At 40.5% G+C, this 22,218-nt stretch overlaps 1 protein-coding gene across 4 annotated transcripts in view; it reads right to left on the bottom strand.

Moving 5' to 3' along the window:
* Positions 1-1,980: 1,980 nt before the first annotated feature.
* Positions 1,981-22,218, bottom strand: part of LYPLA1 (lysophospholipase 1) — a 49,972-nt gene continuing 29,734 nt past the window's right edge. Inside the window, exons 3-9 of one of the 4 annotated variants that reach the window (XM_033202238.1) lie at positions 21,835-21,900; positions 19,365-19,412; positions 18,326-18,396; positions 11,254-11,327; positions 8,880-8,981; positions 7,250-7,426; positions 1,981-3,723 (exon numbers count right to left, since the gene is read on the bottom strand). In XM_033202238.1, the coding sequence (XP_033058129.1) occupies positions 3,670-3,723; positions 7,250-7,426; positions 8,880-8,981; positions 11,254-11,327; positions 18,326-18,396; positions 19,365-19,387 (501 nt within the window). In that variant the 5' untranslated portion in view covers positions 19,388-19,412; positions 21,835-21,900 and the 3' untranslated portion in view covers positions 1,981-3,669. The remainder of the gene's footprint in view (positions 3,724-7,249; positions 7,427-8,879; positions 8,982-11,253; positions 11,328-18,325; positions 18,397-19,364; positions 19,413-21,834; positions 21,901-22,218) is intronic. The other 3 variants (XM_033202235.1, XM_033202237.1, XM_033202236.1) reach the window with 3 other exon arrangements.

Raw genomic sequence — 22,218 nt, forward strand, 5'->3', positions numbered from 1 at the left:
AGGCTGCGGTGAGATCGCTTGAGCCAAGGAGTTCGAGCCCAGCCTGGGCAACATAGCAAGACCCCATCTCTACAAAACTATTTTAAAATAAAAAAAATAAGGGTGAATTACTTACACACTTTATCTCATCTTAAGCCCCAAAGTTAAGTGTGTCATGTGGGTTTTCAGTTTCCTTTTAGTTCTCTCTGGCCACTGGAGATTGTACTTTATGGTGAACTGATTTTTATCATAGTTCTACTCAGTGTTTCCATGTGTCCTGTATTATATGAAATGCACACATCATTTGTGTGTTTCAAAGCATTTAAATTACCTCACTGAGGCACAGAGCAAAGTCATAAATTTAGACCATGAAGTTAGGCACATGAATTTGAATCCTGGCTCTTGCACATCAATAGCTCTGGAATCCTAAGTAAATAGTTTCCCTCTCTAGAGTTTCCTCTTCTGTAAAATCAAGATGGTTGATAAGAGGACTATATGCTTAAAGGATATAAAATGCTTACTAGAATAATTACATTTTCAGTTTTTAGTAATTTCTACAAAATAAAATGGTACTTAAGAGGGTTTAAAATGCAGCAATAAGAATGGCTGCAATAGTAGGCAAATTTCCCAACTATTTACATATACATACAACTATTGTTACCCAATGGTAATTAGATCACAACAGTGCCAAGCTCTGACCACATTTAGTAGTGAACAAATTATTTTTAAAAGGATCATGAAAAAAAAAAAAAAAAAAAAGGATCATGAACTAAAGGTTATCATATGAAATACAGTGCTGATGTGAAAAATAAACCTTTCATAAAACAAACTGAAGTTAGAGACAACATATTTGGTCCAGAATTTTCTTATCACGAGAACTATCCAAAAATTGAACAAGCTGTGTCACAAAAAAGTGAGGTGGTCACAAGTATCCAAAAGCAGAAAGTGAAGGACTGCTTAACAGAACAGAAGGAATTCCTATATTCAGAAAAGTCAGAAGTCAATGTTGAACTAAAGGAGAAAAACTACTTGGATAACTGATTTATGACACTAATTTAAAAATCTCAGTGAATACTACATTAAAGAAAAAGACCGGGCACAGTGGTTGACGCCTATAATCCCAGCACTTTGGGAGGCTGAAGCTGGTGGATCACCTGAGGTCAGGAGTTCGAGACCAGCTTGGTCAACATGGCAAAACCCTGTCTCTACTAAAAATACAAAAATTAGCCAGGCATGGTGGTGGGCTCCTGTAATCCCAGCTACTCAGGAGGCTGAGGCAGGAGAATCACTCGAACCTAGGAGGCAGAGGTTGCAGTGAGCTGAGATCGCGCCACTGCACCCCAGCCTGGGTGACAGAATGGGACTCCGTCTCAAAAAAAAAAAGGGGGGGGGGGGGTTTAAGAAAAAGGCAAAAGACAAACACCAAATAAAACTTCTTAGGCCAGGCGCGGTGGCTCAAGCCTATAATCCCAGCACTTTGGGAGGCCGAGACGGGTGGATCACGAGGTCAGGAGATCGAGACCATCCTGGCTAACACCGTGAAACCCCATCTCTACTAAAAAATACAAAAAATTAGCCGGGCGAGGTGGCGGGTGCCTATAGTCCCAGCTACTCGGGAGGCTGAGGCAGGAGAATGGCATAAGCCTGGGAGGCGGAGCTTGCAGTGAGCTGAGATCCAGCCACTGCACTCCAGCCTGGGCGACAGAGCAAGACTCCGTCTCAAAAACAACAACAACAACAAAAAACAAACAGCAACAAAAAAAACTTCTTAAATAGGTAGAAACACTGAAAACTAAATTTGGGAAATTTTTTTTTAGCCAATTAAAACTGAATAACATGAGATTATTTTTTATGCCTGGTTCCATTCTAAGTCAACCACATCACCATCAAAATTTCTCTCTCTGAATATATATATTCTTTAAAGTACATTGTTATTTTCCTTCTTTTCATTATAGACATTCATTCCAAATGTTAACATTCCAAAAATTAAAATACTCAAAGTCACAGAAAAGTCAGAATTACATTTTATTTCACATTGATAGAAACCATGAAAAACATTTACATTTTCCCATGTTACAGCACATTTCAATTGAATATTTCTTGCCATAAATAATATCTTGCTGATTTGTAGAACTGAAATAACAATTTATATTCTTCAAGGTAAAGAAAAATGACATAGTAAATGATTGTTTAAAATTTTAAAATCCAGACATACACATATGGCTTCATTGTTAACATCCCATATAGTCCATTACTAAATTATTTCCATTATCGATTAGCACCCATTTATAAAGATGCATTCTTAATATTGTTTTGGTCAGCTGGAATACGGCAGAAAAATTAACACAGTTCAGAAATATCAAGCATACATTTTTGCTACATATTAATCTGTATGTTAACTACATTTTATGTATAGGGTTCTGACTAGCCTTTATTACCCATAGTTTGTTTTCAAATAATTTTTACCAGTAATCTGGAAATTTTGACAATTTAAAATGATTGCTATTTTTATGTTTGCATGAAAAATTAATACAAAAAATAATTTGACTAAAGTGAAAATTTCAAATAAGTCCACTGGCAGATGAAAATAAAGCAAAAAATTACAATAGATTCCTCATCTTCTATAGTAGTTGGTTTCAAACATGTGTACAAAGTAAGCTGTATGCTATGAGATGAAATCATCTTAGAAGTTAGTTTTTAAGATCAGTCTTAAAGATATTTCAGAACATACTAGAATATGATCTAATTACTGTTTCAGTTGTTTACAGGAAAATAAAACCATAGAATTATTCGTTACCTGGGTTGAAGATCCTAATAGCTAGGTGTAAATTTGGATAAGGTACAGTAATTTGAAATACGTAGTGCATGAAGTTTTAATGTCTGGTTTCTCTATAAAGCATAAATAGATTTTAAATACTGTATATCTGTGACCCAGAAGGTCAAATTATAGCATATATTGACAGTAGCTGTCTATGGCAGAGAGGCAATACTTGGTCTGCTATGAAGAACAATAAAGAAAAAACAAACTTTTTTTTTTTCTTGAGAAAAAAGAGTATTAAATAGAAATAATATCAGGGAAAATAAAAGCCTGGTCCCAAAATAAAAGGGCCATTAATTGAAGAGAACAATTTTACTCCTTCTTGATAATGAACAGCATTATCCCTATTATTAGGAATAATGTAATACCACCTCATTCTTACTATGCATTACAAGCATTATGTATATATGAACACATATATAAAAATACAGACACTGCATGGTGACTAAGCAATTTTGGAATAAATCCATAGGCTAAGTCACAGCATGCATAAATTGTTTATACCTTAACTGCTCATTTCTACCTGAACAAACTGTCATTAAGCATACTGCTAATTTTCAAATGATGTAATAAAAAATCTGGTGGCAGTACTGTATTATTTTGCTGAATTACATTTGAGGAAAAAGAAACTACCTGCTTCATCTATTTTAATATAGTAGATTCTGGATCTTCTTATAAGAACATATGTATAGAAACTTAAAAGATCATAAATTTCTCATGAGGAGACATTATTTGATCTGTGTCATTGGCATGTATTTGCAAAACATTTTAACACTGCAAAACATTAGAAATTTGAAGACTGGGCATGGGAAAAGGTTTATACTCTACTACAATGATGCTGGTGTACTTCTACACAAGGCCTCTTAGTGACGTCAATCAATTGGAGGTAGGAGTTTATCAATGAATTGCTTGACATCCATCATTTCCTGTTTGGAATAAAGTAATTTAATAGGTAGGTAGTTACATAAGTCAGAAATTAAATTCCCACTAAAATGCCACTAATCAAATCTATGGTGTGCATAGTTAAGGTGAAATCACAGTTCTACTACAATTAAATAAGAGACAAAATAGAAATGAGACTCCAACAGAAATTTCAGAACAATTTCCTATCATGATTTTTGTACACTGAAATTACAGCTCCCATCCAGTATCTAGTTCTGCATCTTCCTATACTGGAACAAAATAAAGACACTGGCGGGGCGCGGGCAGGGAAGTTTAGAAGTGATCGTACCTATACTGAAAAGTCTCAGTAAGTGTACAATTACTGACAACTAAGTATGAGTGACAAAGCAGAGCTTCTACCATTCTTTAAATTGAATTACATGCTAAATCCATAGCATTAACTATTTTGTGTCTTTCATAAGGAATTACACACAACTAACCATCTGATAGAGAGCATGTACCTAAGATGTTCCTGGGAAGATATGAACATTAATATACCAAATATTTATCACAGAAGAAACTTTCTCCTCTTAGCCTCTTGCACTTGGTTCGGTTTTTTCACCTCCTTCAAACTCACTTCTGCCTATTAGCTCTTATATGTCAAGGCCTTCCTTAGCCTCACAGTGCCAAGTATTAGCAATGCAGCTAACGTTCGGCCTTGTAATTTAGTCACTCGGAAAAGAGCCCCGGTAGGAAAGTGTGCTATTTCACAATACTCAGAAGTCCCAAAGAGGTTCCTGTGAGCCTACTTCTCCTCATTTTCTGCTCCTCCTCATTCAGTCCAGAGTCGTCGTACACTCATCTAGGGAGCTTTTACGAAACTCCAGAGTATTTGTGATGCAAAGCCCATGAGGAAAACAGCTGCTTTAGAGACCTTCAGTCCCTCTTGCACAAATTAAGGGTTCCAGGACTTCCCCTGTCCTCCCTTTTCTGGATTCAACACTGTAATACTCTATGTCAGTAGGGGAACACCCTAGGTTCCCAGGCACCCTTGTCTTTCTGGATAAATCATATTACCACTTCTTTCTCCATCCCTAAAGTAAATGATTTAACCAGGCTGAGTGGTTGTAAAACTGTCAGTGTGACTGTCTCACCAGGAATCAATTTTTATTTTAGGTCTTTTCAAGCCTCCAAACCTACCCAGGTCTCCGGCCTCTTTCATTCTATTGAGTGACTGCACCTTCTACTTGACTGAAAAGATAAGCACATCTAATATGAGCTCCCAAGCACTCTCTTCTCTCTCTCCATCTCCTGTTTATATTCATCCATCCTTCCTCCCTTTTTTGGGGGGGGCGGTCTCACTCTGTCACTCAGCCTGGAGTGCAGGGTGCCAACATGGTTCACTGCAGCGTCAACCTCCTGAGATCACATGATTCTCTCGCCTCAGCCTCCAGAGTAGTTGGGACTACAGGTGCCCACCACCTCACCCAGCTCGTCCTCTTCTATCTTGATTGAAAATGGTTTTCTCCTCTTTTAAGGCAAGCACTATACATCTTAGGAGTTAATTCTATTCTATGATCCCTCTGAGAATGCCTCTATCAATTATCATTTTATTGCATCTTCTTCCTCCCTACCTCCACTCATACGTCTTTCTCTGATCCCACTGAAGAACAGATTTCCTACCCTTCTCCCTCTTTACCAAAACTTTTTTTTTTTTTTTTTTTTTTTGAGGCAGTGTCTCGCTCTGTGGCCCGGACTGGAGTGCAGTGGCCGGATCTCAGCTCACTGCAAGCTCTGCCTCCCGGGTTTACGCCATTCTCCTGCCTCAGCCTCCCGAGTAGCTGGGACTACAGGCGCCCGCCACCTCGCCCGGCTACTTTTTGTATTTTTAGTAGAGACGGGGTTTCACCGTGTTAGCCAGGATGGTCTCGATCTCCTGACCTCGTGATCCGCCCGTCTCGGCCTCCCAAAGTGCTGGGATTACAGGCTTGAGCCACCGCGCCCGGCCACCAAAACTTTTTTAAAAGGTCTATATATGTTGCCTCTGCTTCCTCATTTCCCTATCCACTTCACACAATCCTTTGCATTTTGGCTTTATCTACCCAAACATCCAAGGTCACAGGTGGCTTAATATTGGATACTTTCTTCCTAATCTATTTCTCCTTAATCCTTCTCTGGAACACATTACACATCTCCTTCCCACTCTGAAATTCTCTCCTCCCATACTCTCAACACCCAACTCCTTTTCTCATTAGGCTAAACTTTAACGTGTCTCCTGAAGTTCTGTCCCTGAGCTTTTTTTCTTGTGATGCTTTCTTTTTTTTTTTTTTTTTTTTTTGAGACGGAGTCTTGCTCTGTCACCCAGGCTGGAGTGCAGTGGCCGGATCTCAGCTTACTGCAAGCTCCGCCTCCCGGGTTTACGCCATTCTCCTGCCTCAGCCTCCCGAGTAGCTGGGACTACAGGCGCCCGCCATCTCGCCCGGCTAGTTTTTTGTATTTTTTAGTAGAGACGGGGTTTCACGGTGTTAGCCAGGATGGTCTCGATCTCCTGACCTCGTGATCTGCCCATCTCAGCCTCCCAAAGTGCTGGGATTACAGGCTTGAGCCACCGCGCCCGGCCGTGATGCTTTCTCAAGATAATTATTCACCGATCAATTATATTAGTTATTATTTCAAATCTCCACTTCCAGGCTTGAACTTCAGACAAGTATTTCCAACATCCTATTTTGATTGTGGGGGCACATCGATCTCAATACATTAAACTCAGTATTATCTCCTTCCTTTACTCTAAAACTGTTTCTTGCACCTACTTTTTATGATGGCATCAGAGCTAGAAATCTCAGGCCCTTTTGATACTTTCTTGGTTACTACACCCCAAAGAATGAATCTCTAAATCTTACTGGATCACCTGTCTCTAGAATGTATATCAGATCACATCTCACTTCAACCAAAAACACTGACGGCTTCCTGTTGCCTAGAGAGTAAGTCCCTTCTCAGTACAAAGAGTCTCTGTTCCCTATGTCTTCTGTCCTATGACACCCAGCTTTTCCTAAGACTCCAGTCAGACTGAGTGGCTTGCTTTTCCTGTCCTATAGTTCTTTCTCTGCACATTTGCTATTCAAATTCCACCATTTTTCAAAATCTAGCTGTTTCATCATGGTCTCAGTGCCTCCTAAGATAAAATTAATCTCTTCTCAGTTTTTCAGGGCACCTTTTGTTATTTTCCAAGGCCACTTTTTAAAGCTTCTAATACAATGTATATCACATTCTGCTATCCATACAGTTACTTACACAGGCGTCTTTCTATTAAATTTTAATTTACCTTAAATTTTAACAAAAGGGAATGTTTATTATTCATCTTTGAATTACGTACAATGTTGTGTATAATAGCCAATCAAGAGATACTTGTTGAATTAAGTTGAATACACTCTCATCTAATGACCTGCTAACTAACGACTCAATATGAATTAACTCATTTAAATCCCCAAGCATTCAAATGTTACTTTCCTTGAAAATATCACATGAAAAAAGTTGCAAATAAGGCGCTGACCACTGCTTCCAGACACCTACCTGTTGACACGAACTGTGCATCATACCTTCATAGGTTTTAAAGGTCACATTGGCTGGATTCACCAATGTTTTTAGCTTTTCAACCGTAAGAGAACCAAACATCAGGGGAACTAAAGGGTCACAATCCCCGTGGCACTGGAGAATAGAAATATCTCTATTAGCACCACCAACAGGACCCTGCAAAAAGCAAAAGAAGAAATAGTATTATTTTTGTAAAAGTATAGGACACTATGCCAGGCATTTAAAATTGTACACAAATATGCATATGTGTAACATATTAGAAGTTATATTTGGCCAAAAAAATAAAATTCCTTCCATACATATACTCACAACATCCCTTTATTCGACTTCCATAGGCTGTATGATTACCTTGCTTCATATTATGTTATCTTTCCAATGAATGAGTTCCTTGAAGCAGATTATATATATGCTTTTTTGTTTTGTTTTGTTCAGTTTTTTTTGAGACGGAGTCTTGCTCTGTTGCCCAAGCTGGAGTGCAGTGGCGTGATCTCAGTTCGCTGCAACCTCCGCCTCTTAGGTTCAAGCAATTCTCCTGCCTCAGCCTCCCGAGTAGCTGGGATTACAGGCACATGCCACCACACCCAGCTAATTTGTTTGTATTTTTTAGTAGAGACAGGGTTTCACTGTGTTACCCAGGATGGTCTCGCTCTCCTGACCTTGTGATCCACCCGCCTCAGCCTCCCAAAGTGTTGGGATTAGAGGCGTGAGCCACCGCGCCTGGCCAAGCAGATTATATTTTAATTTATCTTTATATTTTTAGCTTTTTTTGTTTTGTTGGTTGTTTTAGTACTTTGAGTTGCTGTTTTATTCAGCTATCTATTTTTTTTTTTTTTAAAGACAGGTCTTGCTCTGTCACCCAGGCTGGAGTGAAGCAGCACAATCGTGGCTCACTGCAATCTCCACCTCCTGGGTTCAGGTGATTCTCATGCCTCAGCCTCCCGAGTAGCTGGGATTACAGGGGTGCACCACCACGCCCAGCTAATTTTTGTATTTTTAGTAGCTATTGGGGTTTTACTATGTTAGCCAGGCTGGTCTCGAACTCCTGACCTGAGGCGATCCACCTGCCTCAGCCTCCCAAAGTGCTGGGATTACAGGCATGAGAAACCACACCTGGCCTAAAAATAAGTATTATTTCTATGTGTTAAAAAGAGTCCTCATTTTCATAAATATCCTAAAATGTATCAAATCCTTTTAAGATTTGTGACAATAAGGTATCTTTCTAATTCCATTCTATGTACTCCACAATAAAGACAGTATAGCATACAGAGATAAGGCTTAGTAAAACATCACAAAAGTCTAAGAAAATTCTTTTTAAAAAAAGGATGAGTGCTGAGGACTCGGTGATGGTGTTGTGTCAGTGTAATGTCACTGACTGTAGCAAATACATGGCCGTGGAGGTGGGGATGCTGATGGTGGGAAGGCTGTGCATGTGTGGGGACAGGAGGTAGACAGTAACTGTATTTTCTGCTCAGTTTTGCTGTGAATTTAAAACTTCTCCAGAAAATAAAGTTCATTAATAAAAAAAAAAAAAAGATGACTTTATCTCCAACATTATCTGCTAGCTACCTTTAGCTCAGTAATCTCATGTTGAGTGCATCAACCAAGTTACCTGTGGAAAGGAAGCCCGAAGTGGAAGCCAGCAACTGAGTGCAGTGACACCTGCTAGTTTCTGCTGCGTGGTAAGGGCAGTATATAAAGATAAAGCTCCTCCCTGAAAAGACAAGCAGGGAAAGTCAATGGAACACACACGCTTGCCCACAGCAATTTAGGGAATTTCTTGTTACCAATGATATCCATAAAAAAATCAAACTCAGTGGCTGATGTCAAATCAAATCAGGCAAATAGCGGAAATACAAACACACCCCACCGTGTCCTAAAGGACTCGGTTCTCTACACCAGAGAACATACAGACTTTCTTTCCGACGAGATATAGTTTGTACTATGGGAAACTGCTACACTTACAACATGCCTTAGGAATATTCTGATTTTATATTTTCTCCTTTGCAGAGTTTAAAGCATAAAATCCAATCTTGTCTTAAATCGGTATTACTTACTTTTTTCTTTTCTTTTTTTTTTTTTTTTGAGATGGAGTTTCAAACACTCTTGTTGCCCAGGCGGGAGAGCAATGGCGCGATCTTGGCTCACCACAACCTCCGCCTCCCACGTTCAAGTGATTCTCCTGCCTCAGCCTCCCGAATAGCTGGAATTACAGGCATGCACCACCACGCCCGGCTACTTTTGTATTTTTAGTAGAGACAGGGTTTCTCCATGTTGGTCAGGCTGGTCTCAAACTCCCAACCTCGGGTGATCCACCTGCCTTGGCCTCCCAAAGTGTTGGGATTACAGGTGTGAGCCACCGCGCCTGGCCCTTAAATTGGTATTACTTTCTAAATGAGAATTTAAGATAATAAGAACTATTTAGCAGACACCTTCAGAGTATCTGCCTACTCAGCTCACAACACCCTGCATTTTGGAAGCTGCACTCCTGCCACCATCCAGGAGCCCCATCACTTTGACCATGCCCATGGGTTACTGCAACACATGAGTACACGAAAGCCTTTCACATCCCAGGCAGTGATGTTCTTTCTCCTGGCACTGTGGAAATGGGATTCGGTGACCACCAGTCACTCTCTGTGTGGCTACATCCGTAACATGTAAATTCAAGAGCTGGAAAAGCTATAGGCTGCAAAAGCCAAGATGGCCAACTGTTTATGGAAAGGTAAACGAAGCAGACAAGCAAAGAAATGAGATGAGAGATGGTGAGCAAGGCGCGACTGCTTTTCAATTCCTAGCTACTTCCTGAGGCCCTGCCTCATTTTCCTCCTTAGTTTCCTTGATAAGATGCCATAGATTCATCATAGCTTACTCCTTGCTTGAGGTATTGAGCTGTTTTCTATATACTGTAATGAATGAATATCAAATATACAGACTCCCACATGAACTTGTTATTCTGGATCATTATTATTATTTTTTTTGAGACAGAGTCTCAGCTCTGTTGCCTAGGCTGAAGTACAGTGGTGCGATCTCGGCTCACTGCAACCTCTGTCTCCTGGGTTCAAGTGATTTTCCTGCCTCAGCCTCCAGAGTAGCTGGGATTACAGGTGCGCCCCACCATGCTCAGCTAATTTTTGTATTTGTAGTAGAGACGGGGTTTCACCGTGTTGGCTGGGCTGGTCTCAAACTCCTGACCTCAAATGATCCGCCCACCTTGGCCTCCCAAAGTGCTGGGATTACAGGCGTGAGCCACCGCGCCCAGCCTGGATCATTAATTTTTGTCCCTGTGTTTATGTCACAATGTGTATTACAATATACATTATCTGTGAATTTCAACAAACACCAAATCAATAACACCTTTTCACTATATTGTATCAACAAATCTTTCTATTGATTCTATCTTCTAAATAATTTCAGAATTCTGACATTTCCCTAATTAAGGTAATCCGAACACTAAGTTGCTAACTTGGAAGATTTACAGATGAGAAGTTAGAGCATCTGGGGACTGGTTCCATGGCAAACAGCTTACAAGCCGCAAGGTCTGTATGAGGAAGCTGTGTCTGTGGAGGGAATACAGAAAGCAAGGGAAAAAGTACAGAGACGAAGATGCCAAAAATAAACACCACATATTTATACCTAAAACCTGTAATATGTGAAGGTAAAGGGAAGAAATTCTCTTGTCCTCCACTTTACTGTTCCTATCAGTAGTCTCCTCCTAGAGCGGGGACTCATGCCTTGTGTTTTCAGAGTTCTAATTAATTAAAAGGATACACTGTGTTAACTTAGAAATTTAATTACTTATGTATTATAGTTATTTTAAGAAGAAATTAATTCGTTCTAGTACATTCAAACTTAAACATTAAAGGTAAGTGTATCAGTCAAGATTCTATAACATCAAAAAAGACTACTCCACAGAAAGGATTAATGCAGCACAGACTTCTAGGTAAGTATACTGATGGTACTGACATTCCACTCAAATTTTATCTTACCTGAGAAAACCCTCCCAAAATAATTCTGTTAGAAGGAATGCCATTCTTCACTTCTTGATCAATCAAAGCTTTTACTAAAAACAACATGAAAGTTAGTCAGCAATACTTTCAGAGTTAAGCCCACTGATAAAATTTAAATTAGGAAAAATAAATAATAGAAAAGCACAATTACTTTTAAGGCAAAAATGGTGAAAAATTCAAAGCACTTCATTAAAATACAAAATTAGAATGTATTTTCATATGCCAACAGAGAACAACATGGAAAGGAAATTTTTTAAAAATCCAATTTAAAATAGTCATACATAAAATTAAATAGGAATTAACCAAAGAAGTGAAAGGTCTCTATAATGAAAACTATAAAACACTGATGAAAGAGGACACCAAAAAATGGAAAACAGATTCCATGTTCATGGATAAGAAGAACCAGTAACAATATTGATTGTCATTGTTCATGAATTCTTCTAATCCATGAACATGGAATATTTTTCCCATACTACCCAAAGCAATCTACAGATTCAATGCAATCTCTATGAAAACACCAATGACAATCTTCACAGAAATATAAAAACAATCCTAAATATTTATTTAATTAATTATTTATTTTGAGACGAAGTCACACCCTGTCACCCAGGCTGGAGTGCAGTGGCGCGATCTCAGCTCACTGCAAGCTCTACCTCCTGGGTTTATGCCATTCTCCTGCCTCAGCCTCCCGAGTAGCTGGGAAGCTGGGACTACAAGCGCCTGCCACCACGCCTGGCTAAATTTTGTATTTTTAGTAGAGACAGGGTTTCACCATGTTAGCCAAGATTGTCTCGATCTCCTGACCTCATGATCCACCCACCTCGGCCTCCCAAAGTGCTGGGATTACAGGCGTGAGCCACTGTGCCTGGCCCCCTAAAATTTATATGGAATCACGAAAGACTCAGAGTAGCCAAAGCTATCCTAAGCAAAAAGAATAGAACTAGAGGAATCACATTACTTTACTTCAAATTATACTACAGAGCTATAGTAACCAAAACTGCATGGCACTGGCATAAGAACAGACACATAGACTAATGGAACAGAATAGAGAACTCAGAAACAAATCCACACACCTACAGTGAATTCATTTTCAACAAAGGTGTCAAGAACATACACTGGGGAAAAGACAGTCTCTTCAATAAAAATGGTGCTGGGTAAACTGGAGATCCAACCAGAGAAGAATAAAATTAGACCCTATCTCTTGCTGTATACAAAAATCAAATCACAATAAACACTTAAATCTAAGACCTCAAACTATGAAACTGCTACGAGAAAAAACTGGAAAAATCTCCAGGACATTGGTCTGGGCAAAAATTTCTTGAGAAATACCCCACAAGCACATCAACCAAAGCAAAAATGGACAAATGAGATCACATCAAGTTAAAAAGCTTCCGCACAGCAAAGGATACAATCAACAAAGCAAAGAGACAACCCACAGAATGGGAGAAAATATCTGCAAACTAGCTGTCTGACAAGGGATTAATAACCAGAATATATAAGGAGCTTTAACAACTCTATAGGAAAAAAATCTAATCATCTGATCAAAAAATGGGTCAGGCCGGGCACAGTGGCTCATGCCTATAATCCCAGCCCTTTGGGAGGCCAAGGCGGGCAGGTCATGAGGTCAAGAGATTGAGACCACCCTGACCAACATGGTAAAACCCCATCTCTACTAAAAATAAAAAAATTAGCTGGGCGTGGTGGCACGTGCCTGTAGCCCCAGCTACTTGGGAGGCTGAGGCAGGAGAATCACCTGAACTCGGGAGGCAGAGGTTGAAATAAGCCAAGATTTCGCCACTGCACCCCAGCCCGGCAACAGAGCAAGACTCCGTCTCAAAACAAACAACAACAAAACGGGCCAGAGATCTGAATAGACATTTCTGAAAAGATGACATAAAAATGGCAAACACTGGCCGGGCGCGGTGGCTCAAGCCTGTAATCCCTAGCACTTTGGGAGGCCGAGATGGGCGGATCACGAGGTCAGGAGATCGAGACCATCCTGGCTAACACGGTGAAACCCCGTCTCTACTAAAAAAATACAAAAAACTAGCCGGGCGAGGTAGCGGGCGCCTGTAGTCCCAGCTACTCGGGAGGCTGAGGCAGGAGAATGGCGGGAACCCGGGAGGCGGAGCTTGCAGTGAGCTGAGATCCGGCCACTGCACTCCAGCCCGGGGGACAGAGCGAGACTCCATCTCAAAAAAAAAAAAAAAATGGCAAACAGGCATATGAAAAGGTGCCCAATATCACTGATAGCCAGCAAAATGCAAATCAAAACTACAATTAAGTATCATCTCACCCTAGTTACAATGATTTTTAACTAGGTCAAAAGACAGTTAATAACAAATGCTGGTAAGGATGTGGAGAAAAGGGAACCCTCATACACTGTTGGTGGGAACGTAAATTAGAACAACTACTACAGAGAACAGTTTGGAGGTTCCTCAAAAACTAAAAATTGAGCTACCATATGATCCAGCAATCCCACTGGATATATACTCAAAATAAAGTATCTTTTTTTTTTATCTATATTTGGGTATATATCTTTTGGGATATATACCCAAAAGACAGGAAATCAGTATATTGAAGAGGTATCTGCACTCCCACTATTTGTTGTAGCACTGTTCCCAATAGCCAAGATTTGGAAGTAATCTATGTGTCCATCAACAGATGACTGGATGAAGAAAATGTGGTACATATACACAATGAAGTAGTATTCGGCCATAAAAAATGAGATTCAGTCTTTTGCAACAACACAGATGGAACTGGATATCATTAAGTGAAATAAGCCAGACACAGAAAAGACAAACACTGCATGTTCTCACTTTTTTGTGGGATCTAAAACTAAATGAACTCACAGACACTGAGAGTAGTAGAAGCATGGTTATCAGGGGCTGGAAGGGTAGTGGGGGGCTGGAGGTGAGGTACAGACAGTTAATGGGTACAAAAAAAATAGAGTAAGACCTACTATTTGACAGCACAATAGGGTGACTATAGTCAATAGTAACTTAGTGTACATTTTAAAATAACTTACAAGAGTGTGAATGGATTCTTTGTAACTCAAAGGATGAATGCTTGAGGGGATGGACACCCCATTCTCCATGATGTGCTTATTGCACATTGCATCCCTGTATCAAAACATCTCATGTACCCATAAATATGTACACCTACTATGTACCCACAAAAATTGAAAATAAAAAAATAAAATTCCCATTAAATATTTTAACCACAGCTCTCTCTCTCAAGAGATGGGTTCTTAAAAAATTAATAGTTAATTCTGCTCATATATAGTCCATGTTTCTCTCTTCAATGAACCATAGGCATTTGTACCTAAAAGTTGTCATTTTAAAATTGTACGTAGTTAAGTGTTTAAAACCATTCATTCTATTGTTTTAAAAAAATCACAGAATTGGGCAGGCACACAGTGGCTCACGCCTGTAATCCCAGCACTTTGGAAGGCTGAGGCGGGCAGATCAACTTGCGGCCAGGAGTTTGAGACCAGCCTGGCCAACATGGTCTCTACTAAACACCGTCTCTACTAAAAATACAAAATTAGCCGGGTGTGGTGGCACATCTGTAGTCTAGCTACTTGGGAGACTGAGGCAGGAGAATCACTTGAACCTGGGAGGTGGAGGTTGCACTGAGCTGAGATTGTGCCACTGCACTCCAGCCTGAGCAAGAGAGCAAGACTCCATCTAAAAAAAAAAAAAAAAATTAGAGAATCAATCTCTTTGGCTCTCTCTCTCTCTCTCTCTGTCTCTATCTCTCTCTCTCAAAACAAGGTCTCACTCTGTTGCCTGACCTCCCAGGCTCAAGCAATCCTCCCACCTCAGTCTCTCAAGCAGCTGGGGGGCCACAGATAGGTGCCACCACGCCCAGCTAATTTTGTTTATTTTTTGTACAGACTCTTGCCCGGGCTGGTTTTGAACCCCTGGGCTCAAGTGTCCTCCTGCCTCAGCCTCTCAAAGTGCTAGGATTACAGGTATGAGCAACACCCTTTGGCCTCAATCACCTTTCACCTAAGGGCACTATGTACCCCCAACTATGTAACCTGACCACTGTCTTCTTTGCTCAGTAGCACATTCTCTTTTGTTCTTTCTTTCCTGGCTGAGTCTGATTCTAATTCTCTCCAGTGAGTCATCACTTCATAGAGGAAAGAAGTAACTAGTATTTCGTAGGCCAACTCTACTGTTAGGACAGAATTTTTCATTCTGGAACTCATGAGGCCCACATATCTTCTTCACAGGCCCCAGGTCCTCCCTGTTTTCCACAGCATCTAACACTTACTCTCATACTTTTGCTGTCTATTATTTTCAGACAAAATCCTAACTCTAGGATTCTAACTTTAAACTACTTTTTGATAATCCCGTAAATCAGTGTTGTTGGTTTGACATTCCCAAATATCTCACATCTTTTGAATGTATTTTCCCTGTTTTAAAGACCTTCAAGAGTTCTTTTAAAACAAAAGGGTTGCACCCAATGGCTCGTGCCGGTAATCCCAGTACTTTTGGGGAGGATCACCTGAGGGTAGGAGTTTCCCACCAGCCTGGACAACATAATGAGAATTCGTCTCTACAAAACAGTTTAAAAATTAGCCAGGCATGGTGGCACATGCCTGTAGTCCCAGCTACTCAGGAGTTGAGGCGGTAGAGTTGCTGGAGACTAGGAATTTGAGGCTGCAGTGAGATATGATCGCCAACTGTACTCTAACCTGGGCAATAATCTCTAAATAACAGTCTCTAAACAACAGTCTCTAAATAACTGATACACTATGTAAATAAAAAAATTACCAAAAAGCAGAACAATTCACAGCCACCCTGTCTCGCCATTGCTGCCCACATCCACCTACACCCATCCACACTCAGGAGTCACCAAACAGATTTTCCTGAAAGCAATCCCACTCCTCACATTATTATACTTGTCAATATTTCGGCACACACGTGTAAAAGAAAAGCATATTCCTGTGCATTTCTTTCCTTCTTTCTTGAGACGGAGTTTCGCTCTTATTGCCCACGCTGGAGTACAACGGTGGGATCTCAGCTCACCGCAGCCTCTACCTCCCGGGTTCAAATGATTCTCCTGGCTCGGCCTCCCGGATAGCTGGGATTACAGGCAGGAATCACCATGCCTGGCTAATTCTGTATTTATAATACAGACGGGGTTTCTCCATGTTGGTCAGGCTGATCTCGAACTCCCAACCTGAGGCAATCCGCCCGCCTCAGCATCCCAAAGTGCTGGTAATACAGGCATAAGCCACTGTGCCTGGCCTCCTGTGCATTTCTTAAAAATAGACACATCCTAGTAAGTTAGTGTTCTGTTTCCCCTCCCAACAAATGGAATTATCAAAATCATAAAGGAGATGGACTACTAACCAGAGACCAGACTTTGGAGGTTTTGTAAAGCAGAGCTAATACTTCACAGGGGTGTCAAATGAGGTGCTCCATAAAAAATACCTAGCTTCTAAACAGTTATGTGCTCAATCGGTGGCACCTGTTATTACTACCGCACTAAAATTAACAACTTTTTTTCTTTGAGACAGAGTCTCCCTCTGTCGCCCACGCTGGAGTGCAATGACACAATCTCAGCTCACTGCAACCTCCGCCTACTGGGTTCAAGTGATTCTCCTGCCTCGGCGTACCAAGTAGCTGGGGTCGTAGGCACCTGCCACCACGCCTGGCTAATTTTTTTGTATTTTTAGTAGAGATGGGGTTTCACCATGTTGGTCAGGCTGGTCTCGAACTCCTGACCTCAGGTGATCTGCCTGCCTCGGCCTCTCAAAGTACTGGGGTTACAGGCGTGAGTCACCACACTTGGCCACATTTTCACTGTTTCTTATCATTATACTCATTATATCATTGTTTTCACTGTTATTCCAAGTCTCTTTAATGAAGACAACTGGCCAACACTATTTTTTTTTTTTTTTTGAGATGGAGTTTCATTCTTGTGGCCCAAGCCAGAGTGCAATGGTGCAATCTCGGCTCACTGAAACCTCTGCCTCCTGGGTTCAAGCGATTCTACTGCCTCAGCCTTCCGAGTAGCTAGAATTACAGGTGTGCACCACCATGCCAAGCTAATTTTTTTCAGCAGAAACGGGGTTTCACCATGTTAGCTAGGCTGGTCTCGAACTCCTGACCTCAGATGATCTGCCCACCTCGGCTTCCCAAAGTGCTGGGATTATAGGCATGAGCCACCATGCCTGGCCGGCCCAAACTATTAAACATTCTGTTGTTTTCTCCATTTTCCTATGTAAATCAAAGCAAAACTATTATATGTCTGACAGAGTTAAAGCTTGATAAATGCAATTTTTCCCCATCCACTTCATCTCCATTGCCCATACTCAAGTGAGTCCATGTGGACACTGTAGCAAACAAGTAAAAGAGTGACCAGAAAGGAAAACAAGCCTGTGCAACATAGGGAGACCCCGTGTCTACAAAAATAAAAAAATTAAAAACTGCTGGGCATGGTGGTATGCATCTCTGTGGTCCCAGCCTACTCAGGAGGATGAGGTGGGAGGGTCGCTTGAGTTCAGGAGGTCAACGCTGCAGTGAGTTCTGATCACGCCACTACACTCCAGCCTGGGTGACAGAGCAAGACCCTCTCTGGGGTGCAGGGGGTGAAAGGAAGGAAACAGTAATGCCTCCTGAGATTAGATAAATGTGTAATTTTTTTTTTTTCTGAGACGAAGTTTCGCTCTTGTTGCCCAGGCTGGAGTGCAGTGGGGCGACCTCAACTCACTGTAACCTCCACCTCCCAGGTTCAAGCAACTCTCCTGCCTCAGCCTCTCAAGTGGCTGGGATTACAGGCGCCCACCACCACGCCCAGCTAATTTTTTGTATTTTTAGTAGAGATGGGGTTTCACCATGCTAGCCAAGCTGGTCTCGAACTCCTGACCTTTAGGTCATCCACCCACCTCCACCTCCCAAAGTACTGCAATTACAGGCATGAGTCACCGTGCCTGGCCCAAATGTATAATTTTTAACCAGTACCGATATGATTACTGAATCTACTAAAAACATTTAAGAACACTTTTGGCTTCATAAACATTTTCTGTACTTACTATTTTCTGCTGCCTGTTTAATCCCAGATTCATCCTCCTGTGAATCTGGTGAAAGCCCAATAATATCAAACCTGTAAAATAAGGCAAAATCTTAAAAGAACCATTTGATTCTAAGAAAATCTATTATTGTAGTAAGTAGATTTTACTCCATTCATGGTAGCTTGGATTAAAAGGCTAACCAGAAATATTCTTTTTTATTTTATTTTATGGTTTTTTTTCTTTTCTTTTTTTTGAGATGAAGTCTCACTCTGTTGCTCAGGCTGAAGTGCAGTGGCATGATCTCAGCTCATTGCAGCCTCCCCCTCCCAGGTTCAAGCGATTCTCCTGTGTCAGTCTCCTGAGTAGCTGGTACTACAGACGTATGCCACCACACCTGGCTAATTTTTGTATTTTTAGTAGAGACGGGGTTTTGCTGTGTTGGCCAGGCTGGTCTTGAACTCCTGACCTCAGCTGATCAGCCTGCCTCGGCCTCCCAAAGTGCTGGGATTACAGGTGTGAGCCACCATGCCTGGCTAAAGTCATCGTTTTTTAACAGACCTGATGGTAGGAGTCTGAGAGAACAGTCAGGAAAAATCACAGTCTGGAAGTAGCACACAGGAACAAAAAACTGACCCTACTTTCTGACAATAAAGTGCAGAGGGAATGTGAGGGTATCTTCAGAGGGCTGGAAGGGAAGCGGTTTCCTTAAAAACAACCCAGACAGGCAAGAAATTGGAGGCTGTGGTTTAATAGGGGTCATTCGAATGTTGGGTTACTAAAACCAACAAAGGTTTATCAAGCAGCAGAAGATACTCTCCCACATTATTTTTATTCAAACATTCTCTCCTATTTCTCTACCTGTGTGTACAGCTCCTTAAGTTTACCCCTAAATCTAGAGTATAAAAATGTAAATAAATAAAAATAAATAAAGGTTAAGGTTAACTATGCAACTTTGCAATTTAAAAAACAGCTAAATAAAAATTGCTGTACACAAAAGCATTTCTGATAACATTAAATCAGTAATATAATGTTCTTATTGAATAAGTAAATTCTTACTTACCATGAAGGCATAGCCATGTTCATATTTAATGTAACAGGCCTAACAGGCCTACATGGAAAATAAAAAAACAAAACAACAAAATCAGAATAACAACACATAAGAACTGATAAATTCCATTAATCAAAAATAGATAATTACTTGAGACCTACACAAAACTATATGCTACAGTTTTAACATATGAACTGTTTTACTTCATCCATACCTGTACAACTCTGCTTTCCATGCCCCTCCAAATGTGTTCTGAAGACAGAGCAACAGCAACAAAGGACGAAGTTTGACAAATACATTTTCCTTCTCAACACCCTTACTTACTACCTTTGACTTCTCAGACACGAGAAGAGAAACCAGAAACCAAGACAGTTGGAAATGTATAAAATACGAGATTCTGGTATGGGGCTAAGGACAATGAGTGATTTATTACACTGATACTGTAGCATCAATTCTCATATGCTCAGATTACACTTTTGTTAATTTTCTAGTTCTTAGCTATGTACTCACTTGATCAAGAAACCTCTAAATAAATAAGGGAAATCCAAAATTTGCCTAAGTGCCCACTATAGCCAGTTCAAGTCTGTGATTAAAAATATGCTAGATAATCAGAATTCGGCTCCATCCAAACGAAAGAAAAATAAACACACTCTAACTACATCTTACCACTTTCCTCCTGATTCATGAAGTCCACCTTAAAGGTTAAAACTGTATCAACATTTCTTTGAGAATACAAACTTCCCTATGTTGAGCAACAGCCTTTTAAAGCAGTTCAAATTAGGGCAAATATCAATATCCATTCCAATGTAATTAAGAATTCTGGGCCGGGCGGGGTGGGTCACGCCTGTAATCCCAGCACTTTGGGAGGCCAAAGTGGGCGGATCACCTGAGGTCAGGAGTTTGAAACCAGCCCGGCCAACATGGTGAAACCCTGTCTCTATTAAAAACACAAAAAATCAGCCGGGCATGGTGGCAGGTGCCTGTAATTCCAGCTACTCAGGAGGCTGAGGCAGGAAAATCGCTTGAACCCGGGAGGCAGAGGTTGCAGTGAACCGGGATTATGCCACTGCACTCCAGCCTGGGCGACAGAGAGACTGTCTCAAAAAAAAAAAAAAAAAAAAAAAGCAAAGAAAGAAAAAGAGTAAAAAGAATTCTGTCTCTTGCTTGAGCAGAATGAGAGGACATAGAGACCCTAGCCACAGTATTCACTGGAGCCTACAGAGGTAAGACAGACCCTGTATTTCAGGATAAAAAGAGGACGAAATGTTTTCTTATCCAATCTTCTCAGCTACTGTTCTTCTTCCCATTCCCTCTTTCATGTTCATGTATCTGTCCCAACTCTACTGCTACTACCACTTCTGGGGATGAATTACTAACTGATATGAGTATGTCCAATCCCTTCTTGTCTTCTCCATGGTGACTGCTTCTCAGCAACCTTTTGACCTAAATCAAGGATGTCCAATCATTTGGTTTCCCTGGGCTACATGGGAAGAAGAATTGTCTTGGGCCATACATAAAAATACATTAATATTAACAATAGCTGATGAGGTAAAAAATAAAATTATATTTAAAATAGCAAAAAAAAAAAAAAAAATCTCATAACGTTTTAAGACAGTTTACTGATTTGTTGTATTGGGCTGCATTCAAAGCTGACCTGGGCCACAGGTTGGACAAGCTTGACCTAATGTGCCAATCTTATTGATCTTCCAAGTTTGCTCAAAACTTACTAATTTCTTTTTGACATCCACAAGTACTTTCAGAGCCAGAATTCAAAACCAAACCTACCATATTCTAAAGTCTGTGCTCTTTCCACAGTACATCAACATTGCCCCAAATGATAAAATTAAAGAGTGTTTTCAACATAATAAAGATTTCTCACAAATCTAACAGGTAAATCCCCTTCAGAGATACCCTAGGGATATCCTAGAACTTTATAGATATTTGTATATCTAAAATAATTTTTCTGGGAGGCCAAGGCAGGTAGATCACTTGAGGTCAGGCGTTTGAGCCTGGCCAACATGGTGAAACCCTGTCTCTACCAAAAATACAAAAACTAGCTGGGCGTGGTGGCACACACCTGTAATCCCAGCTACTGTGGAAGCTGAGGCAGGAGAATCACTTGAACCCAGGAGGCGGAGGTTGCAGTGAGCCGAGATCACACCACTGCACTCCAGCCTGGGTGGCACAGTGAGATTCTGTCTCAAAAATAAATAAATCAATTAATTAAATAATTTTTCTGGTCTTAAGTTCAGCTGACTTCCAAGACAGCAGTATTTTAAATTGCTTAACAAAAGAGAAAAAGAGAAAAAAAAATTTAAGAAACCATTTTAGTTTTAAGAAATTCTACTAATCTTTATTTTTAAACAGAATATTTAAAAAATAAAAATTAACTATATTCAAATACTTTTCTGGAAGGGTAAAGCAATCACAATTGCTCCTCTCCAGACTCTGGATCACAAGTCTGAAGATCAGAAATACTCACGCATGCGGGCAGATATATTTGATATGTGAACTTCTGATACCTGCAAAGGCTTCTGCCCATCCGTGCCTGGTGGAAAAATCATTTGAATAATGCTATTAGATACTGTTTTAAATTCCAATAAGTTAGTAGCAGAAGAGTATTTTAAAAAACTGTGAAGATAAATGCTAAATCCTAAAAATATGTTTTTTTGTTTGTTTGTTTTGTATTTTTTTGATGGAGTCTCGCTCTGTCACCCAGGCTGGAGTGCAGTGGCGAGATCTTGGCTCACTGCAAGCTCCATCTCCCGGGTTCGCACCATTCTCCTGCCTCAGCCTCCTGAGTAGCTGGGACTACAGGCGCCCGCCACCACGTCTGGCTAATTTTTTCTATTTTTTAGTAGAGACG

Source organism: Trachypithecus francoisi, unplaced genomic scaffold (assembly GCF_009764315.1).
Source record: "Trachypithecus francoisi isolate TF-2019V2 unplaced genomic scaffold, Tfra_2.0 Lachesis_group7, whole genome shotgun sequence".
In the NCBI taxonomy this organism is placed as follows: Eukaryota; Metazoa; Chordata; class Mammalia; order Primates; family Cercopithecidae; genus Trachypithecus; species Trachypithecus francoisi.